The following is a 21036-nucleotide window of genomic DNA, read 5'->3' as shown; positions in this document are numbered from 1 at the left end:
AGGTGAGAAAGAGAGTTATATTAACTCTAAATTCAACTTATATGAAAATTTTCAATAAAAGCCCCGGACCGGACAACTCCTAATCTCCCTACTCTTCTTTTATTAGTCCCTCTTTCTTCCACCTTGACATTCCTACGGATTCTTTTTAGACTATTTTAGACTCCGCCTCTTCTTAATTATCAGTCCCTCCCTCAAGATTGAGTGTCCTTAACTTATACGATCTAAAGGGGACCTACCCCGCCTCTCCTCAACACTTGATTTTGATGTCAAGGCTCTCTGTTCTCCTGACGGTTCCCTGACCAGGATTTGAACCTTGTCTAGTTGGTACCTAAGCACTCCACGTGCGAAGGTTTATCATGTGAGCTGTCCGGCCACCTGGGATCCTGCAGTCGTTCTCACCTTTATACTCACTGCTTCTACTGAAACACTCAAGCAATAAGTTAAAGAGACACAAGCCCTTGAGGAGGAATTGAACCCACGTCTGCTGCAACAAGAGCAGCTTTGTTCCTCACTGAGCTAAAGACCCTGAAGTCAAGTCTTGGACTCCTTCACCTTTATACTGACATGTATTGAAAACTGTTCTACAAAGAGACGAGAAGAATGAATTAAGTACAAGTTCCAATGTCAGATTCCACTTAATACACACTTTAATGGAGAAAGAAACACATAACATATAGAAGTAAGGTCTCCACTGACCAGGACTAGAACCACCAACCTTCTACTCCAATGACAGTGGTTCTTCTCACTGAGCTAAACAACTTGGAGGTCTGGACCTCGACGGTTCAGCCTTTGTGCTCAAGGGTTGAAGAAACAAGCCCAAACACCTTGGTGTGGAAGACTTCACCTTAACGCACCCCACCTCACCCCACCTCGCTTCACCCCACCTCACCACACCTCATCACCCCCTCACCTCCCCCCCCACACCCCACCTCACCACCCCCACACCCCACCTCATCACCACCTCAGCCCCCCCCCCCTCACCTGAGGTGGGGTGGGGTGAAGGGGGTGGTGAGGTGAGGTGGGGTGTGGGGGGGAAGGTGAGGTGAGGTGTGGTGAGGTGTGGTGAGGTGGGGTGGGGTGAGGTGTGGCGGTGGTGAGGTGAGGTGTGGGGAGGTGAGGTGTGTTAAGGTGAAGTCTTCCACACCAAGGTGTTTGGTCTTGTTTCTTCAACCCTTGAGCACAAAGGCTGAACCGTCGAGGTCCAGACCTCCAAGTTGTTTAGCTCAGTGAGAAGAACCACTGTCATTGGAGTAGAAGGTTGGTGGTTCTAGTCCTGGTCAGTGGAGACCTTACTTCTATATGTTATGTGTTTCTTTCTCCATTAAAGTGTGTATTAAGTGGAATCTGACATTGGAACTTGTACTTAATTCATTCTTCTCGTCTCTTTGTAGAACAGTTTTCAATACATGTCAGTATAAAGGTGAAGGAGTCCAAGACTTGACTTCAGGGTCTTTAGCTCAGTGAGGAACAAAGCTGCTCTTGTTGCAGCAGACGTGGGTTCAATTCCTCCTCAAGGGCTTGTGTCTCTTTAACTTATTGCTTGAGTGTTTCAGTAGAAGCAGTGAGTATAAAGGTGAGAACGACTGCAGGATCCCAGGTGGCCGGACAGCTCACATGATAAACCTTCGCACGTGGAGTGCTTAGGTACCAACTAGACAAGGTTCAAATCCTGGTCAGGGAACCGTCAGGAGAACAGAGAGCCTTGACATCAAAATCAAGTGTTGAGGAGAGGCGGGGTAGGTCCCCTTTAGATCGTATAAGTTAAGGACACTCAATCTTGAGGGAGGGACTGATAATTAAGAAGAGGCGGAGTCTAAAATAGTCTAAAAAGAATCCGTAGGAATGTCAAGGTGGAAGAAAGAGGGACTAATAAAAGAAGAGTAGGGAGATTAGGAGTTGTCCGGTCCGGGGCTTTTATTGAAAATTTTCATATAAGTTGAATTTAGAGTTAATATAACTCTCTTTCTCACCTGCGGGAACTTTTATGTCTGCTTGGAGTTTCACCCTCACTGGGACTTGAACCCAGGTCTCCCACATGCAAGGCACTGGTCCTCCTCACTGAGCCAACCAGCCACACTGGACATTCTGCTCGGGTTCCATTTATCCTTACATTCGCCACAAACGAGGCAAAAAAATAAATAAAAGACAAGCAGCAGAGCCACTCACTCTGGAACCAGCGTTGCCTCACACTGTCACACATCGTCTTACCCCATGAGCTAAAGTTCTGCCACGTGAAGTCACACGACACACATTTTATTTTACACTTTGTGTCTCCAGGCAGCCAGGGGGCGACAGAAAGGTCCGACCAGGTAAAGTTTCACCTCTCAAACAAAACATCCAAGAGTCATTCTCCAAGAAACTGCCGTCTTTTATTGTCTTAACGTTGATCTCTAAAGCAACTTGTCCAAACAACGTGAAAGAAAGTCACAATAGCAAAGAAAAAAATAGAAAATTTTAACTGTTTATCACCATTTTAACCAAAACAACAAAAACATGGTAAACAAGAATAAAAACTACAGTAGCCACAGATTTCTATTTATAAAGCCACGTTATTGACGGTCCGCCAAGCTGAAGACACGAAACGACGACATGAAGTGTTTCCGTCCTGATCCTCATTGTCTTCAAGGTGTTTTTGGAACGGCAGCGGAATCTCTTTGATATGACAGTTTGTACGCCGGCGCTCGTTTCCACGTTTGGAAGGGCGTCGGACCGGCGACCCGGCGCCAACGAGCCAGACGGAACAAAACAAGGTCACTCGGCGCTTCTCGTCTCGGGAGGACGGACACCAAGAGACAAAGCGGTGGGGGGAGGGGCTCCACCCATTCTGACACATTCTAACTTTAATTGGCAAAAACATAAGTCAGTCATGAAAGAAGTTACTTGTATAAACTGGGGCTGCTGGAATGTTTGGCACAGTGCGGACCGGGGCGGTCAGACGGCCGTCTCCTGGTCCTCCCTCTGGATCATCTGGTAGTGCTGCCGGTTCTCCAGGTACGCCGCCAGCTCGCCATCCTCCGCCTTCTCCGCCCGGTTCTTGGGCGTGTCGCCCTGCAGGACACAAGGCGAGTCAGGAAGACCAACAACAACAACACACTTTGACCGTTCTGACGTTTTGATTGGTTTAAACTGCTCCACTTCAGTCTCTCTACAGATTTGATTCGTCGTCCGGCTCCACTGATGGTCCGCTCCGTGTTTTGTGTTTTGCTCAAGGACACGTGGACAGAAACACATCGAACTGCCAACCTTGGGATCGGAGGACGAAGCGCCGCCATCTGGGGCTCGGAGCAAACGTCCAACTGCTCCGGCTGAGGTGTGTGTGTGTGTGTGTGTAACAGCGTGTTTACAGACCAGCTGATGCTCGCCATGATGAGACCACACACACACACACGCTTCCTCTAATTAGTGTGTCTCCACTGTAGACATGACTCAGCAGAACGACTCGTCCCTCATGACTTTTATAAAAACATTTAATTAATAAATGTATAAAGTAGAAAAGATGGAATTTCTTTAGTTTTAAACTTCTCTGTTGTCTTGTTGATGTTTACCTGTTTATTTTCTTGTGTGTGTGGGGGATTTAGAGATGAAACGGTTCTGCAGAGCCGATGTCAAAGTGACTGTTTTCATCTCACACACACACACACACACACACACACACACACACACACACACACACACACACACACACACACACACACACACACACACACACACACACACACACACACACACACACACACACACACACACACACACACACACACACACACACACACACACACACACACACACACACACACACACACACACACACACACACACACACACACACACACTGTATGTAGGTCATTGCTGAGTCCAGCACAGAGATTTTCTACAATCTATAACTGCAGACGAGTTTAAGCAACACACAGGTTGTGATAATCGAACCGATTATGTAAAAAAACTACATTATTTAAATGATGTTCATTACGGAAAACATTACATAATAATTGGCTTCATTACGTTTAAAATCTCTCTAATTTTCAATATTACTTTATTGAAATGCTGAAAACAAATATTCAGATTTGTCATAAGTTAGATTTTTCAAAATAGATCATTTCACTATCCCTAAACACTTAATTAGATTTTATCGCATTGATAAAAAAAATTGAATAAACTATGAAAACATGTGAAACAATATTTTCAATAATTAATAGAATGTTTTTAATTGTACATTTATCTCTAATCATTTATTCTTCAGTCTCTTTTCTCTACAAAAAAATATAAAAACATTTTGAAACATGAATAAATTAAAAGTGATAAAATGTTAAGTTAAAATGTTTTGATTCTGGTTTTTCTATTTATTTATTTTATTGATTTCTAGACCCTTTGAATACAATTTTTAAGTTTGAATTATTTCATTTATGTATTTTAATAAATGGTTGTTTACCTGCAGGTCGGTCTTCATGAGCGACGCCCCGGCCTCCACCAGGTAGTGACAGATCGTCCTCTGACACAGAGACGCCGCCCGGTGGAGGACCGTCTCCCCCCTGGAGAGAGAGAGAGAGAGAGAGAGAGGGTCAGACTCGTCTTCATTCACTCCTCTTCGTGCCTCATGAAGCGTCTGGACTCACAGCAGGTGTTCGGTGACGTCCAGCAAGTCGCCAGGAGCTATAAAAAAAAAAAACACAAAACAAACAGAAATCAGACGAATTTCCTTCATAAATGATGATTTGATGAAACTTTCTTGAGTTCCAGCGTGCGGCTCGTCACCGTTGTCGAGGATGTAGCGGACCATCTCCTTGTTCCCCGTGCTGACGGCGTGGTGGAGCAAGCTGCATCCTGATTGGTCCAACACGGAGAGCTCCGCCCCCTTCTGATGCAGCTCCTGCAGCTGGATAATGTATATTAATAATAAATTTTAATAAATATTAAACCAGTTTCTGGTTTTGTCACAATGATTTCTACATGTCTAATATTTTATTCTCCAACAAATTTCAACCTTAAAACTCACTACTTTAAATCTGCTTAGAAAGGGGCGTGGCTCCAAAAAGGGGGCGTGGTCATCCACAAAACCCCACATTTTCCACGGCGGTCATGTTGCTCACCTTCTTTAAGTCTTTGTTCTTCACACACTCGATCAGCGTGTCTGGAAAGAGGGAATGAGACGAGTGTTTACATCAAAGACGAGAAACGATTCAACACACAACGTTCATCTTCTGCTCTCTTAACACTTTTTTGATCACTCATTTGCACTGTGGGGGTGTTGTTCAAAAGTGCTGCCTCCAGATACTTTTTACGACTTTTGCCACCGTGGTTTGAGTTTCTTCCTGTTTTATGAATTTTTTGCCAAAATGTTTGCACCGTGGGGGTATCTGCTGGGCTTTTCTAATGGTTTTCACTGCCCTCAGGTTTCTTTTTAGGAGTGATCTGGACTTATTAACTTGAAACATGTAAAGAGTGCAATGAAACCGTCACCCCGGTGCAAAACAGTTCAAACAGACTCAATGGGGGGAGTCGGCGGTGAAACGGGGCGCGGCGGCTCAGGCTGAGATATGAGATGAATGTTTATTAGGTTGACCTCAATACTCGCTCTCACTCCCTCTCACTCTAAATAGCTGAGTCCTAATCCAGTTATGTTAGGCTTACTGTGTGTGTGTGTGTGTGTGTGTGTGTGTGTGTGTGTGTGTGTGTGTGTGTGTGTGTGTGTGTGTGTGTGTGTGTGTGTGAGAGAGAGACAGAGGCAAGGAAGGGGGAGGGAACGAGAGCCGACTTCAAAAACCTCTAAGAGCTTTTGTGGCTGTAAGACAAATCAAAAAACAACACACACACACACACACAAAAAACCCAACACACACACACAAAATACAAAACCCAACACACACTCCGGATGTAGGAATTAAATGAATTTAGCCCAAGGAAGGAATTAAGGAGAGCAGAGGAAAATAAGAGCCGGTCGTACAACATGAGAGCAGAGGGAAAGACACACACACACGCACGCACGCACGCACACACACACACTGTCACTTGCTCCATTGAACCCTTCAGTTTGAAGCCGTCACGCCGCCCGAGCCTCACGGGAAGCGTCTGTGTGGGTGAAAGTTGTCGGACACAGGAAGTGTTGCTGAATTTTTCATGACTCAAAACAAAACAACAAAACACGGCGCCCGGCGGTCTGCTCGCCACTTTTCCCGCCTGCCGGCACACTGAAACGCCACACGCTAGCTCCGCACTCACCCGGACTGAACTTCACCAAACATTGCGACATTGATGTAACGCCACCTTTGTCCACTAGGTGGCAGTCGTTGGTAGTTAGCTCAGTTTCATGTGTAATTTTCTCACAAAGGACAGAAAACAGACTAACAGGCTAACGTCGGTACCAAACACATGGAGATGATGTCTTGAATGGGTTTTCTTCTATTCTTTGGTTAAGTTAAAGTTTTAGATAAAATGTATTTAAACTATTTAAAATCTTGATTTCTGCATATGAATATGTTGCACTTTTTGCGAGTCTTGTTTGCACTATGGGGGATCTGTTGCTGTCCACCGCCGACCACTACAGTCGATAGCTTTGTGCTACATTATGCTCATGTTTGTCTTGTGCATAATTACTGCATTGGACTTTTACACTGTGGGGACAAAAAGACTTCTGGTAGTTTGCACTATGGAGTGTTGCAGTAGCTAGTGGCTTAGCGGCTGCTCTCTGGGGATTTGGGTTTCAACTGTGGTGTTTTGTCAACAGTTGCAGGATTTATTTTCTGTTTTGGGGGAGAGTTTGCACTGTGGGGGAGTCGTCTGGTGATTGCTGCTTTTTTAAATTGAGTTTGTGTCTTGTTTCCTTCCACAAACTGTACATTTCTTCCGATCTTTCACTCCTCTGTGATCCTGTTCCAGTTTGTATCTCTGCTTCGCTGACTGCTAACGATGAATAACGCGGTTTATTGATGCTATCCAGCGATAACGCCACTGTACGCCGCGTTGCACCGCATTGCATCACTTCTGGAGATGTGACAGCAACATTTGTTTGGTGCATTTTAAACATGAAACATGAAACGCCGATGCCGTTTCTGCCTTTTAGCGCAGTTTTGTCACATTAGTATAATTGGGGTTTACCAACGCGGTTTAATGAAGCGAAGCAGCTGCAGACCACAGACACATCCGAGTCAGTGCTGATCCATAGTGACGGACGAGAGGAACGTCCAGGACGCCGTTTCTCCCTCAAGTACCAACAACAGCCTCGCTTGGACGGATTCGCCTCCTCTTCCTTACACCAAGTCGCTACCGGGGTGGCGGCGGCGAGCTCAAGGTCGATGACAATAAACACCCATCTGACTGGTGCAACTATTTCTCGTGACGCTTCAGAAAAGAAAGACACTTTTCTCCTGCAGATTCTCTTCAATGACAAAAGTCTTGTGATGACTTTTAATTACATGTTTTTAATGTTGTCAAGGTTTTAATCTTCTGATTTTATACAGAAATAATCAACTTTAATCTCAGAATTTTGTTTTTGTCTAGATGATTTGTCTTTATTGTAATATTTTCTATTTATTCTCAATATTTAGTTTTTTCTTGAATATTTTGACTTTATTCTGAATATTTTCTTTTTTTGCTTCGAAATATATGTCTGTATTTTAAAGGACAATCTATTTTTGTTATCTACATTTTATCGGCTTTAATTCATTAACACATCTAAACTTGATTCGTATTCCTGAGTTTCATCAACATTTCATAATTATTTTGCTTCATTTTGTTATTATTCTTCAATTTGTGCGTCATGACGTCCAGAAAAAGGTGTTTTATATTTACTTCATGAACAAATAACAAAATAGACAAATAATGTATCTATTTCTTTCTTTTTAAAAGCTCTGAATATCTTGAACTGAGACTTTAACATGTTTATTTCACAACATATCAAAATATTAAAGAATTAAATGACCATCAGTCTGTTTCATTGTCTTTGTTGTGAATATTCCTCTTTTCAACCATTTCCTGTCATATATTTCAGATATTTTAACAGTTTTAAATAATTTATCCAAATTCTTGACATTTTTTCTTAACATTCAAATAATAACTGATTTAAATTTTCTTTTTTGATTACAAATATGTATTTACACTTTGGGAAGATAACATATGATGTCACTTTAAACCTGATTATGTGTGTGTGTGTGTGTGTGTGTGTGTGTGTGTGTTACCTTTTTCTTTGTCTTTGTCAGTTTGGTTCATCTTCTGGTTTTTTTCCTGCCTGGAGACACAAAACAAAAGATCGTCTTGTTTCATTATTAAAGTTTGAACCGATGACACTTTGATCTCAGCGCCTGTTTCCCTGTGGAGGATTCCCTTCAGACCAGGCGGTTTCTGGTGTCGGACTTTTATTTTGGTGGAGCCGCTTCCTCCTGGACTTATCTGTGACGAATCGGGTCTCATTTCCCTGCCGTGTGAACGAGGCCCGACTGAGTCTCTGCTTTTAATCCAGCTTGTTTGCTTCTGGAGCTGCTGAGGCTCGTCCACTCCTACCCTCCCTAGAAACGTCTCATCACCTCATCAACCGTTTTGACGTCCCGTCGTGAGACGTGGAATTATGATAAACGCCGTTTTACACTAAACTTGTTTGTCCCAGAAAGGAGGGCGTCGAAGGAAGCGGACGGACGCTAACAAGCAGCGCCAGCGTTAAATGAGCCCGGAGACGAGACCAAGACACTCTGGTGATGAAGGACGGTGGGGGAGACGTCTCGCTGCTGAACCTCTCACACACTCGTCTTCTTTAACGTTCAATCTTAAAGTCACATTTCCTGCTAATCGAATGTTGATTTTTGTGTGTAAATCCAACTATGTTTCCTAAAAAGCAAAGCCTCTAATTCCTGCTTTGAATTTCCTGATGAAATTTACCCCCCAAAAACATCAAATGGAACATAAAATGAATTAAGTCATTTCATTTACCTCAGTCTGTGGGTGTAGTCGGCAGCGGTGGTGTTGGAGCGGTGGATTCCCCCCACCCTGCAAAACAAGACATTTAGAAAGACGAAGCACTTTTAACAGTATCAGAGCAGATTCTGGGGCGTTTGAGGGGAAAACTGAAGCTCAGCTCATCAACATGTTGATCAGGATTTGCAGGCAGGAAGTCAAAGTGCTTCTCTGCTCAGTTTGAACTCCTTGCTCTGCTCTGGCACATGGCGCCGCGACAGGAAGTACTTCCTCCTCTTCCCATAGATGTGTGGGCGGAGCCAGTCCAGCTCACACAGACACAGCAGATTCTGAATGCAGCTCCTAGGATCCAATGTTCTAACAGAGAAAATGAAGGAGGAGCTGGAAATTCAGAAACAGTCTGAATAACGTGACTCCTTCAAACCTCCGTCTTTAAATGTCCAGACATGTCCGGAATCGGACCTTCACATTAAAACGTGAGTGGAAGATGCAGATCGATAACTGGGCTGAACATCGACGTTTCTTCTGCTTCAAGGACTTCGGACGCGTCTTCAGAGACGTGAAGACGAGGTGAAGAACCGGGACTCCAGCTCCTCATCGATCGGCCGAGGGGAGGTGAGAGAGCGGTTAATGTGGAACGTGTGAGAGGAGCTCCAGACGACCTCCAGCCGAGGAACTTCACCTCAAGAACTTCGATAAACTGATGTGACAGCGTGAACTGTTTATTTCCTGGTTTGTGTTTATTTACACAATTGAAGCTGAATTCTAACAAGTCAGGCTGAATTTAAAAACGGCGCCGAGCAGCTCTGTGCTTTTGTTCTGACGTGTTGTCGCCTATCGAACAGTCCAGAATGGTTCTGTTGGACTCCTGAGATGGTTCCTGATTGGCTCATTCCTGAATACAGGAAATAATCTACTTTAATCTCACAATTGTTTTTATTCTAAATATTTAGTTTTTTCTTGAATATTTTGTCTTTATTCTGAATATTTTCTTTTTTGCTTCTACATTATATATATATATATATATATAAATTATTATTATTATTTTCATTATTTTTATTTTAAAGGACATTCTATTTTTATTATCTTCATTTCATTGGCTTGCGTGTGTGTGCGTGTGTGTGTGTGTGTGTGTGTGTACTGACCGGGTGAGTTTGCTGGTCACAGGCAGCGTCTCGTGTGTTAAAGCTTCGGCTGCAGAGCTGTCACTGTTCACTCGTTGCCTCTGGGAAGAACTGCAGCACAAAGAAAACAGTCAGTCAGTGAAGAAACCTGGACCCCCCCTCACCTCCCACCCTCCCCCCCAGGAGCACCACGCCTCCGTTCAGGTAGGGCGGAGGCCTTCAGCCCCCTGTGAGATCTTCTATTTCTAGACTCGACTTCAGAAGCTTCTCTTTTTAAAATCTGCTGAGAAGCAGAAGTGGCGTCGCTCCTGCAGTGATCAGATGAGAAGAGAAGCGACGGCGGCGGCGCTTCTCATGACGGTGGGTTTGTCAAAAGTCGGCACCTCATTCTGCTCAGCGGAGTTGAAGGTGGAGATAATGAGCAGGGGGAGATGAAGAGGAAGACAACATTGGGGGGGGCAACAGGTCTGGGCTTCAGGTGCCGTGACAGTAACTCATTAAAGTTACATCATCTGGAATATTGTTGAAAAGTTTGCTAAAAACTGGAGAATAAAGTAAAATATCTGGATTAAAGCTGAGGATTCAGTGGGATATTTTAAAAAGCAAAATAAAGGTGAAATTTGCAGAAAATCTGATTAAAACAAGAGAAAAGCCGGCATTTTGAGAAAATAAAAAGATAGAATAAAAAAACTTTAAATAAATAACCATTTAAATTGGAAAATTAAAGCCTTAACTTTGAGGAACCATGTAAGATACACCTCCGTGGAGATCCACACTCCACCTGCTGGTACGAGCTGGTATTGCAACAACACGCACAACAACACAACGGTTTCCTTTCTCATTCCACAAAATCATTAATTTGGTTAATCATAAAATTTTAACATTTCCAATGCATCAGTCTTAAAAAAAACAGAAATAATATTATTATTTTATCTGCTCATTTTCACATATATTTAAGTGAACTTTTACTGAATATCATCAATATAAAGACATAATAACTCAGGATGAGTTTGGTTCTACAGACATTTTAACCAAAATACTACATTTTGTATATTAAAGTGGAAAAACCAACTAGTTGGGAATAAAGTTAAAATATTGCAAATAACAAATATTTTGCGGTCAACCAAGGTGCAGTGTTTTATTTTTTATTCATGTTTGCCAGAGCTGATCAACAAATGGGCCTGAAGGTGAAAACCGTGACGAGACACGAGGATGGACGTTTCCCACGAGTCCTCGCCGTCACACGTGAGAGTCCGCCGAACTGACAGCGAGAGGTCGGGTCAGGAACCATGTTTAAAAAGAGAGCGAGAGAGAGAGAGAGAGAGAGAGAGAGAGAGAAATGTTTGCTGTGTGGGCGTCTCTCGGTGTGTTTGTCAGAGAGACGGAGGGATGGAGCGAAACAGAAGAGAGACGAGTAATTATAGTGGGAGGAATAACGCTCACCTCTGGCCTCTGCGTGGGCACAACCCTGAAAACACCGCTGTGTGTGTGTGTGTGTGTGTGTGTGTGTGTGTGTGTGTACAGTAGATTGGTGTGACTCTGGAGTGCTCTGACATGCATTACATCTCTCTCTCCATCCTCAACTCGTCTCTCTGCCCTGCCTCTCGTCTCCTCTCTCCTCCTCATCCTCCCACTCAGTGCACTCAGCATTGCAAATCAGCCCGCCGACACACACACACACACACACACACACACACACACACACACACACACACACACACACACACACACACACACACACACACACACACACACACACACACACACACACACACACACACACACACACACACACACACACACACACACACACACACACACACACACACACACACACACACACACACACCAACGTAGCCAAAGGGAAGTGTAGTCAGGATCAGCAGGTTGCTCTGCCTCGACTCACATTGTACCTGTTACTTTATTTATTCCCTGCTTCTGTTACGGATGCTAATCTGCTAATCTGGACGCGTTTTGCCCGCTTCACACTTTTATCAAAAATAAGCCTTTAAAGTTGCGGCACGTCGCGATCGTTCCTCTGAGTCGCGCTGCTGTTCCACCTGGTGGTTCAAAGTGGTGTCGCAATGCTAATCAACTTAATATTTAATATTTGTGTGGAAATGCATATAAAACTAACTTAGATCCAATAGTCAAATTGCAGAAAAGAGAAATTAGGATACCAAATAGAGCAGGATATCGGGATTAAACATTCTACATGATATTATATTTAAAAACAATAGAACTGATGTTCCATGTGTTCCAGATGCAAAAGTAATTTTTTCAAAGAAAGGCAATATATAATTTAAGGGGGGTAAGGACAAATGTTAAATACAGATGTGTGTCAGTTTTGGGAGGGATATTATGGGATGGACTTGGTGGTGAACTGAAAAGGTGTAATTCTCTGTTTTCAAAAAGACTTCAAGGTGTGAAATAATTAAAGGTTATGCTGTGACTTATTATTTGAAAAGTGATTTTGAAAAGTGATTTCTAAGTTAAACTGTCTATTCTGGTTAAAACATAATATCCGGTAAAGTTTACAACTTTTTGTTAAAGCTGACTAAAAGTTCTTTAATATTACTGCTTCATTATCAAAACTCTAAATTAATTACAAATGGCAATGAATATAAAATGTACTTGTGAAAATAGCATTTAAAAAAAACACAAATTAATGTCACGAATCCAGCAAAAGGCCAAATGCAGACAAAGGATCAAGTTTGTCGTTGACACAAGTTAAAAGTATGTAAATGTGAAATAAGAGCGGTGAAGTGTTTCTGAGTCCAGCAGCGGCTCTTCTGCCGCCGCCGATGTTTGATTAGTTTCCTTCAGAGAGCTTTAATGGCCGTCAAACAGACGGACTCTAATGAGAGGCGCCTGAAGAAACGAGCAGCCAGACGACTCTCCGCCGAACAACAACTTCATTACAGTCACCAATTAGCAGCTCGTCTTCTCCTGCAAACCTCAGAACCTCTACGCCGCCGAGGAAGAACTGCTTCAACCACAATTAAATACCACCATAAGAAATCTGATTTTTTTTTTTTCCGATGGAACTTTATAATGTTGCAAAAACGTTTTATTTTGAAAGACTTTTTGAAACGGTTTTTAAGCAGACAAAGTGCTGAGACAGAGCCGCCAGCTCAGCGAGGACACTGACGAAGACGTGTCCCGATGGCGTCCTCAGACTCTCTAGTCAGGTGTGACACTTCAGGACGAGCTGCAGAGCGAACGAGGTAAAACACAACAAGATTCACCCGGTAGAGAGAGAGAGAGAGAGGAAATAAAACCCAGCATCTGGTTCCGTTTGTCTCTCAGGTTCCACTAAGTGAGAAATTAATCTGTCTCAGTGTGTGTGTGTGTGTGTGTGTAAATATGTTCCAAAAGGAGTGAAAGGAGGAGGGAAAATGTGTTTTCCACGTTTACACACTCGCAGACGGAGCTAACGTGAGCGCCACGCTGCCTTTTCACAGGGAAAACAACATTATTCTCTCACACACACACACACACACACACACACACACACACACACACACACACACACACACACACACACACACACACACACACACACACACACACACACACACACACACACACACACACACACACACACACACACACACACACACACACACACACACACACACACACAATGAAGACGCGGAGGCAGAAACAGGGAAGGTAAAGACGTCTTTGTCCCTGAAGACAACCCAGAGAGGACGAGGTTCCAAAGCACACTGTGGTGAATCATTTGGTGATATTCAGTGATATTTTTACAACTATGGGGGTATTTGTTTGTGAAAATGTTGGATTAGAATCTTGACTTACAATTTTCTGCGTTGGGGATGACGTTGTGCCGTTTCGTTTTTTTTCATAGACGTTAGAAACACAGAAGGTCATTTGGAACTATGGGGGACTGTTTGGGTGACGATCAGGGATTGTGAAGTTTTTTTCTTTGCGCTCGGCAGTCGTGTCTTTCTCCAACCGGAGTTCCCTCAGGATCCCTCCTCACACGGAGCACTGCACCCTGAGCTGCTGCCGCTTCTTCCATCTCTGGTTTTGAACCATGGGAGTTGTCCCGTGTGACATTGATGGACCTTTCCTATATGCTGCCTGCTCATCTGTCTGTTTGTCTTCTTGAAAAGGAAGTTATTCTCGGAATCTTTAGAACTGCTTCAAAACAGGAAAATCCAGGAAGAATGAGCCACTTCCCAGAGTTTCTTTTCAGCGTTTCAGCCGCGGCGCTGTGGATTCGCGTTACTCGTCATGTAACTTTAATTTGTCAGCCGGGTTTGTTATTGTGATGTGCAGTCATCTCTTTGCTTCCAGAAGTTGGAGCTGCAGCATGTGGCCCACTTTCTCTGGATATCTGTCAGATCAGAAGACGGGTGATTTCCTATCGGTTTGGAGGATTACACATTTGTGTGGAGGAGTGAAGGATCGCTTCTGGAAAACTGGATTTTCTCTGTAAAGTCCAAGATGCAGTCGATGGCAGCCAGACGGAGAGGCGGCGAGATAAAACCCCCGCCGGGCTCAGGGTGTACTTTAAGTGACAGCCAGGGCTAGTTAGCGGCGGCGAGCCGGCGACTGATCCTACCTGCTGTTCTCCAGGCCGGGGGCGGCGGGGTGGACCAGGTCAGGCACCGCTGAAGGCGACGTTCCCACTGTCATGGTAATGATCATCTCAGGGTCCAGGAGGAAGATCTCCTCCTGGGAAATCTCAGACACGTAGTTGAGATGCTCCTGGAAACGACAAGGTTGAAGGATCGTGGCGTTAAAAACTCAAATAACTGTTTGTTTGGAGGATTCTTTAACATATTATATCTTAATATAAACCCTTTGGGAGCGTTAAAAAAACTCCCTTTGGTGGCGTTAGTGGCTGTTTTCATCCACTAACTTTACTGCTGCAAAAATATATTGGAAGAATATTTTTTTTGCCAAATTCTTTTGCATAAATCTGTTAATCAACCTCAGTGCTGATCAAAACTACCAATTTTTTAAATATTTTTTTTAAAGAATTAACCATTTAGCCATTAAACAATTTACAAGATAGAGTCAAGTCAAATGAGTGGATGAAAACAACCACTAGCGGCCCCAAAGGGAGTAAAGTTGCCGACAGTGCATTATTAACCTCATGAACATTTTGAAATAAAATGTTTCAATTGTACGTAAATGTGAGCTTCCTCAGCAAAAATCTAAAGCATCTCGCCAACACATTGGTTTAGAAAGGGGAAAAAAAAGTATTTTCCCCAACATGTTTAAACGTGGATGTTTCTCCTGTTCCTCCCACAGTGTGTATGTAGACATGAATCCGCCTGTTGTGACTTTTCATGAACGCTGTTTGACAAGCCGCCAACAGAACTCGCAGCACACTATTCTGATCAAGCCACACATTTTAATGGATCTCTGGGCTCCTTCCAAAGCTGTGGGACACATTTCCAGCCCACGAGTCAGCAGGAGGCAGAAGAAATGTGCCCGAGTCCTTCCCTGCAGACGAGCCTCCATGTACATCGGACACATTTTGTGGGGACTAATAGAAACCGAGTAACCAGCGAGATTATTCAGGAGATTTCTGGAGTAACTGAGCAGCAGTGAGCAGGAATTCCTGAGCGACGGTGCTTCTGTGCATCTACTGCATTTTTGATGATCTCTTGATCTCCTGGAGGTGCCTTCAGCTGGAGCGCAACACTCTGAACCAAGATCAAACTGAGGCTGTGGAGAAGTGATGGGGAGAAGCAGAGCTTCTCGTTGCACCCAGAGGCCATGAGGAAGAGGGAGGCGGCGTCTGGACCTGCGGTCAATTCCAGTTCCACGTCGAGCAAATCCTCACAGAGGAGACAACAAAGGTACCGGAAATACAGTGACGCTCCTACAACGTCGCCCATCTCTGCAGAATGAAGCTTTTAAATTATCCGAGTCAACACAATAGTTGTTGATACGACTGAGGTCCCATTTCTACATTTCTACATTTCACTTGATCTAATCTGTAAAAAAAAAAAAGCAGCAGGCCACGGGGGGGCGCTGTAGCTTGCATTTGTAATGAAGCCACACAGACTTCACTATGAATCTTAACAAAATGGAGAGAACCCGACACGCGAGGCCTGAGAGGCTCAACTATCAAACTACTGATGTGGAGGATAAAATGAGAACACAACTACGGGTCGGCCATGTTGGTTTACACATGCATGAGTAGAAGGAACTAGAACATGTAAAAAGTGCTCACTGGACATTAATGGATGTAGAATGAAGAGTTTTGTCTGCTGACGTTTTAATTAATTGGAGGTGGACTGGCGTTGGTACTGCGGTTTCAACTTGACGTCTCCTCCTCCGGCCCGGGACTCAAACTGAGACACCAAGAGTGTAAAACTGCTTGTACAAACATTTATGTCGCCTCCGGTGAATACGAGCGCCGGCAGGCTGCATGTTGGTGTCCAAGGTTTCCGCCCTCGGGCTACATACATGCCGAAGTCGACCCGAGCGGCTCGTTAAGACCAACGCATGGCGTGGAAAACAGCCAGCAGTGCAGAGGGAGCGCTTCTCCAGCAAGATCGAGGAATTTAAATAGTTCTCTAATGAATGCTTATCCAGCGAATTCATGCGAACTGAGCGGAGACTCATGAATAATCCATTTCGCTAATTACTTGTGTGCTGGCTGACGTCACATGACCCCCGGCGGGCGTCTGGAGGTGAGGGAATAGAGACGGACTCACCTGTGCCCTGTCAATCCTGTAGAACCGATCTGCCGTCGTCGCTGCAGAACAAAACAACCACAGGACGAGTCAGTGACATCAGAACCGCCTCTCACACAACTTAAAAAAAAAAAAAAGACAGTTTCAGGTTAAACTTGTCACTTTCATCCTGGTTTAGCTGTGTGTGTGTGTGTGTGTGTGTGTATGTGTGTGTGTGTGTGTGTGTGTGTGTACTGCCACCTCCTGCAGAGTAAAGAGACCAGGCGATGTCAACATACCCGCAAAACACACTTTCTCAAAAAGAAGGAATCTTCAACACCCCCCCCCCCCCCCCCCCACTGGAGTTATGTAAGCGTCTGTCCACAGCCATGTTTTCATCCGGTTTTAATTAGCTCACCTTTGCACTGCATGTTTTTAATGATGACGCTCTGCTTTGACTTAATTCCTGTACTTTCATGCTGGATTGACGTTCCAGACAGGAATTAACACGACACTCTTCAACCCTGACTGGCAGCGGCTGTTTAATGTTTTCACAACCACCAGATGAAGCTTCACAACTTTCTGAAATGACGACACTCGGGCTTAAAGAAATGGGAGCAAAAGGATTTTGAGGAATATCAAAACGACTTCAATGTTCTTACTTCTCCGGCCACATGATGCAGCGTTTCATCTGGAAGGGGTCAGACTGGGAAAATGACAGCATTTTAACTTTTCTTTCTCAAAGTTTATACCGAAGAATATGTGACGACAACATTTTCAATCTTTTTTTTTTTTTTTTATCATAAACGAACAGTTTAATGTTATTCTCAACTTATTATGTGTGTTTATGTGATGCGGACATTTCACCACGCTGGCTTTTATTCTGCTCCGTTCTCCACATCGCGACTGAACAGACAACAAACAAACGAGCTCCCTGTATGTTTTCGTTCCTTTCTTCTCAACGGGAGTTGGTCTCAGATAACTCCATCACACCCCGCCAGCTCATTTCACATCATTATAAAGATGAAGAATTATTTATTCACGCTACGATAACAATCCCTGCTCACGCTCCCTCACCACTGCTTCCTGTGTCCTCCTCAAACTGTCCGACCTCCCTGTCAGACACATCGCTTCTTTTTCTCTTCCAGCTTTTCTCTGTTAAATTCCACCAGGACTCTACCCAGGCAGAGGTGTGTGTGTGTGTGTGTGTGTGTGTGTGTGCGTGTGTGTGTTGCATGTTGCACGTTGTGTAAGACGCCAGCTTCTGCCTCTGTGATATTTTTGGTTCGCTGCACAGTGAGATTAATATTCATGACATTCAACAATAAACAGTGTGATGAGACTCTGCTGGATGTGATATGAAGGGAGCAGTGCCAGTGTGTGTGTGTGTGTGTGTGCGTGCCTGTGTGTGTGTGTGTGTGTTACAGGTGTGGGGGGGGGTCAGTCATGGTGATTCGGACTTGAGGGAGTCAGAGGAGGAGGAGGAGGAGGATGTTTTGGAAGCCAAACAAAATGACCTGACAAAAATCACACACACATAAAATCCTGGGAGTCGGAGGACATTTTCCTTCTGTTGCTGCAGAAACGGCCCCCGACCCCCCAACTCACTGCTTCCACAGACCTCTGGCTCCAATATCTGAGCAGATCTTCTTTTATGTTCTGGACGACGTGAGGTTCATCCATTTCAGAGTGTTTGGTTGAATCTTTCATGTCGGCTGCTTTGGACCAGGAAAATCACACTATGACTCCTTTCAAATAACAACAAACCCAAATGTTTCCTCTGAAATTGTTGCCAAAGATTAAAAGACTTGCATCCAGACTAATGTTGGTAGAAGCTTGTTCTTCTTTTTCTTTTCATTTTTACACATTGGAAATGACATCTTGAAGGAGTTCTGACTGCTTCTAACCACAACAGACCAGGAAAACCTGACCAGCTGGAAACAAAAAATCCCAGACGGTTTAAAATCGACGGGTTTGGGAAACGCTGGGGCGTCTGTTGTATTGTTATATTTGGTCGGATTAAACTCGTTGACGTGTATAAGAAGACAAAAAGCAGGAGAAGGAGCGGCGTTAGAGTCGGGGGTGGGGGGGGGGGGGGGGGGGGGGGATGGGGGGGGGGGATGGGGGGGGGGGCTGGTCGGGCCTGAAGCCACGGCGAACTAACCGATAACGACAAGTCCAGATGTTTCCTTCAGTTTTGAGCAACGAGGTCAGTCTGCGTTCTGAGGATGTTCATGTAAACTGAACAAGCTGGGATCTACAACATGATGCCGCTTTAACACTCTGGAAACTTCTTTACTTTCACGTCTTAGCGTCGTCATTCATTGCATTGCGGGAGTGGAGGGACAGCAGGTAACGTGAGCTCAGCCACACAGCGGGATGTACTTACAGTCGAGGAAACACCACTTTGGAGATAATCTCTGCGAGGAAACAATCTTGGGCTCTTTGGCTGCTTCCTCCTGCAACAAACACAGAGATTACTGAGTGGGAGACAAAGACTTATCGTTCTTTCTGTCGGACGGAGGAGAAAACATGGACGGGACGAAAGGTTTGACCAGATGCGAGTGAGAAAGACGTGAACCTCCTGCTGTGAGCTTTCTCCACCTTTTAACTTCACCGACTGGTCAGGTGACTCCACCTCTCACCAACGTCTCGCTTAAACGTTTTCAAATCAACGCGGCGAGTTCAATCTCAGTTTCTCAACAACGTCACCAACTTGAGAGAAGTTGGTGGCTTTTTCACCCATTTCCTTCACAAACGCTGGAGAAAATAGTGGCGAAACGATGAAAGGCTGAGTTGTCGAAGCCGCTTATCCGACGAGGATTCTCCTGCGAGCGAGAAAATGGGTTTATTGAAGGCTACAAGTCTGAAGCAAAGGAGCGACAAAAAAAGACAGAAATCCTTCCTTTGATACAGACGTTGCTCATGGGAGGAACAAAAGACTGTGGAAGCAGCCTGAGGGGGGCTCAGGGGTTGGAGGGGGTTCAGGGGTTTGCTTTTTCCTGCATGATTTCTCTCTACTAATGTCTGAGATCAAATCATGGTGAAACAACAATTAGTCCATGAAAATCCATTTTGAGAACAGAGTTAATCGTATCATGCAGAGAAGTGAAGCTTGAACACAAACCCATGGATCTCAAGAGTTACACTATATTTCAAACTGTTCTCAGGAGAATCCCTCATTTGATTTTAATACATCCCAAGACATTAATAATAACGTGGGAATAATGAAGCTTCTCCTCCCTTCAGGTGACATTTCCGTCTTCCAGAGAGACTGGAAGTTTAAGATGCGTTTACACTTCTGCACGGCGAGTTACGAAGATCCCTTCCTGACATTCTTTGTGACGTAAAGCAGAAAACCTTCCAAGAACACCAGGAATCGCCTCCATATGTGAAGTTTGCCGCCCACCGTGAGGATGACTTGTGATTGGGTATCCTCCATTCTGCCAATTCAATGGAATTTCTCTGGATGTGGCGCCATCTGGTGCACGTGAAGAGCACAGCAGCTGATGTTAGAATGACTGGGGTGTGTGTGGAGTCGTGGATCTGGCTGGTTGTTCGAACGTGAGACGCTTCTCTTTTCCTCTCCTGCTCTCCTTCATGGATTGCGCCCTGGGCGGCTGCCCACAACGCTCAGAGCGACATCCACCCCAGATTCTCCCCATTTGCCACGTCCCTGACGGATTGTTGAGAGAAGGTGACGACGCACAGCGGTCAGGAATTGAGATTTGTGCATTTGGCGACTGGTCGTCGTCGTGTGGAAACTTGTTGGGGAATCGTTTGTTGGCGGCCAGACCGACGTGGCCACGCCTCCTCATTCTCCCGTCTCGTTACAGTAAAGCCTTTCTACCGCCGCTTCAACTTTTCCAATTAGTTGCAGAAGCTGCAGCAGGACTTTTAACGAGACGAGAAACAGACGGCGTGTTGGTGAGATTCCCGCTCCTCTGTTTCGCTGCACGCTGATCTTTAAATCTGGGTCTTTGTTTACTGAGTGTCCGGCGCCTGTGTGGCTCGATGTTCGAACTGTTGCCCCCGTAAAACGCCGCCAGGCCCCTCAGATGTTCAGACCAAAGGCAGCCGGCTGTCCACACATCAAGGCTGAAAGTTGCTGAAGAAGAACAGATCCTCCTACATCGCCGCGCTTCTCGTTAAACTTTACCGACAGTTAACAGAGTCTGACTTTTCACTTTTGCAGGATTTTTTCCGTTCGTTGCGTCTTTCACTTATTTCATATTCTAACTAAACAAATAACGTCATTTAACGCACGTTAATCGAAGTCTCAAACACTGGATCTACTTTTTTGGATTCAGGTGCAATTATCGGAGGGCTGATATGTGCAGAGAAATAAA

At 44.5% G+C, this 21036-nt stretch overlaps 1 protein-coding gene and 1 long non-coding RNA gene across 4 annotated transcripts in view; one reads left to right on the top strand and one right to left on the bottom strand.

Annotated features, from left to right (window-relative positions):
- Positions 1-2355: 2355 nt before the first annotated feature.
- LOC308147608 (diacylglycerol kinase zeta-like) overlaps positions 2356-21036 on the bottom strand; it is a 56901-nt gene continuing 38220 nt past the window's right edge. For all 3 annotated transcript variants that reach the window (XM_080519859.1, XM_080519857.1, XM_080519858.1), the window contains 11 exons: positions 19077-19146; positions 16730-16770; positions 14617-14762; positions 10047-10136; positions 8917-8973; positions 8172-8221; positions 5088-5128; positions 4753-4873; positions 4614-4650; positions 4430-4529; positions 2356-3048 (listed from right to left, as the gene is read on the bottom strand). In XM_080519859.1, coding sequence (XP_080375985.1) covers positions 2932-3048; positions 4430-4529; positions 4614-4650; positions 4753-4873; positions 5088-5128; positions 8172-8221; positions 8917-8973; positions 10047-10136; positions 14617-14762; positions 16730-16770; positions 19077-19146 — 870 coding nt within the window. In that variant the 3' untranslated portion in view covers positions 2356-2931. The remainder of the gene's footprint in view (positions 3049-4429; positions 4530-4613; positions 4651-4752; positions 4874-5087; positions 5129-8171; positions 8222-8916; positions 8974-10046; positions 10137-14616; positions 14763-16729; positions 16771-19076; positions 19147-21036) is intronic.
- Positions 2925-4541, top strand: LOC308147610. Its single transcript, XR_013937165.1, has 3 exons — positions 2925-3062; positions 3211-3310; positions 4436-4541. It is a non-coding gene; the product is annotated as an uncharacterized lncRNA (long non-coding RNA).

This window comes from Blennius ocellaris (assembly GCF_963422515.1).
Source record: "Blennius ocellaris genome assembly, chromosome: 24".
NCBI classification, from domain to species: Eukaryota; Metazoa; Chordata; class Actinopteri; order Blenniiformes; family Blenniidae; genus Blennius; species Blennius ocellaris.
The sequence above is the reverse complement of the archived record's forward strand: the minus strand, read 5'-3'. Positions and strand labels throughout refer to the sequence as shown.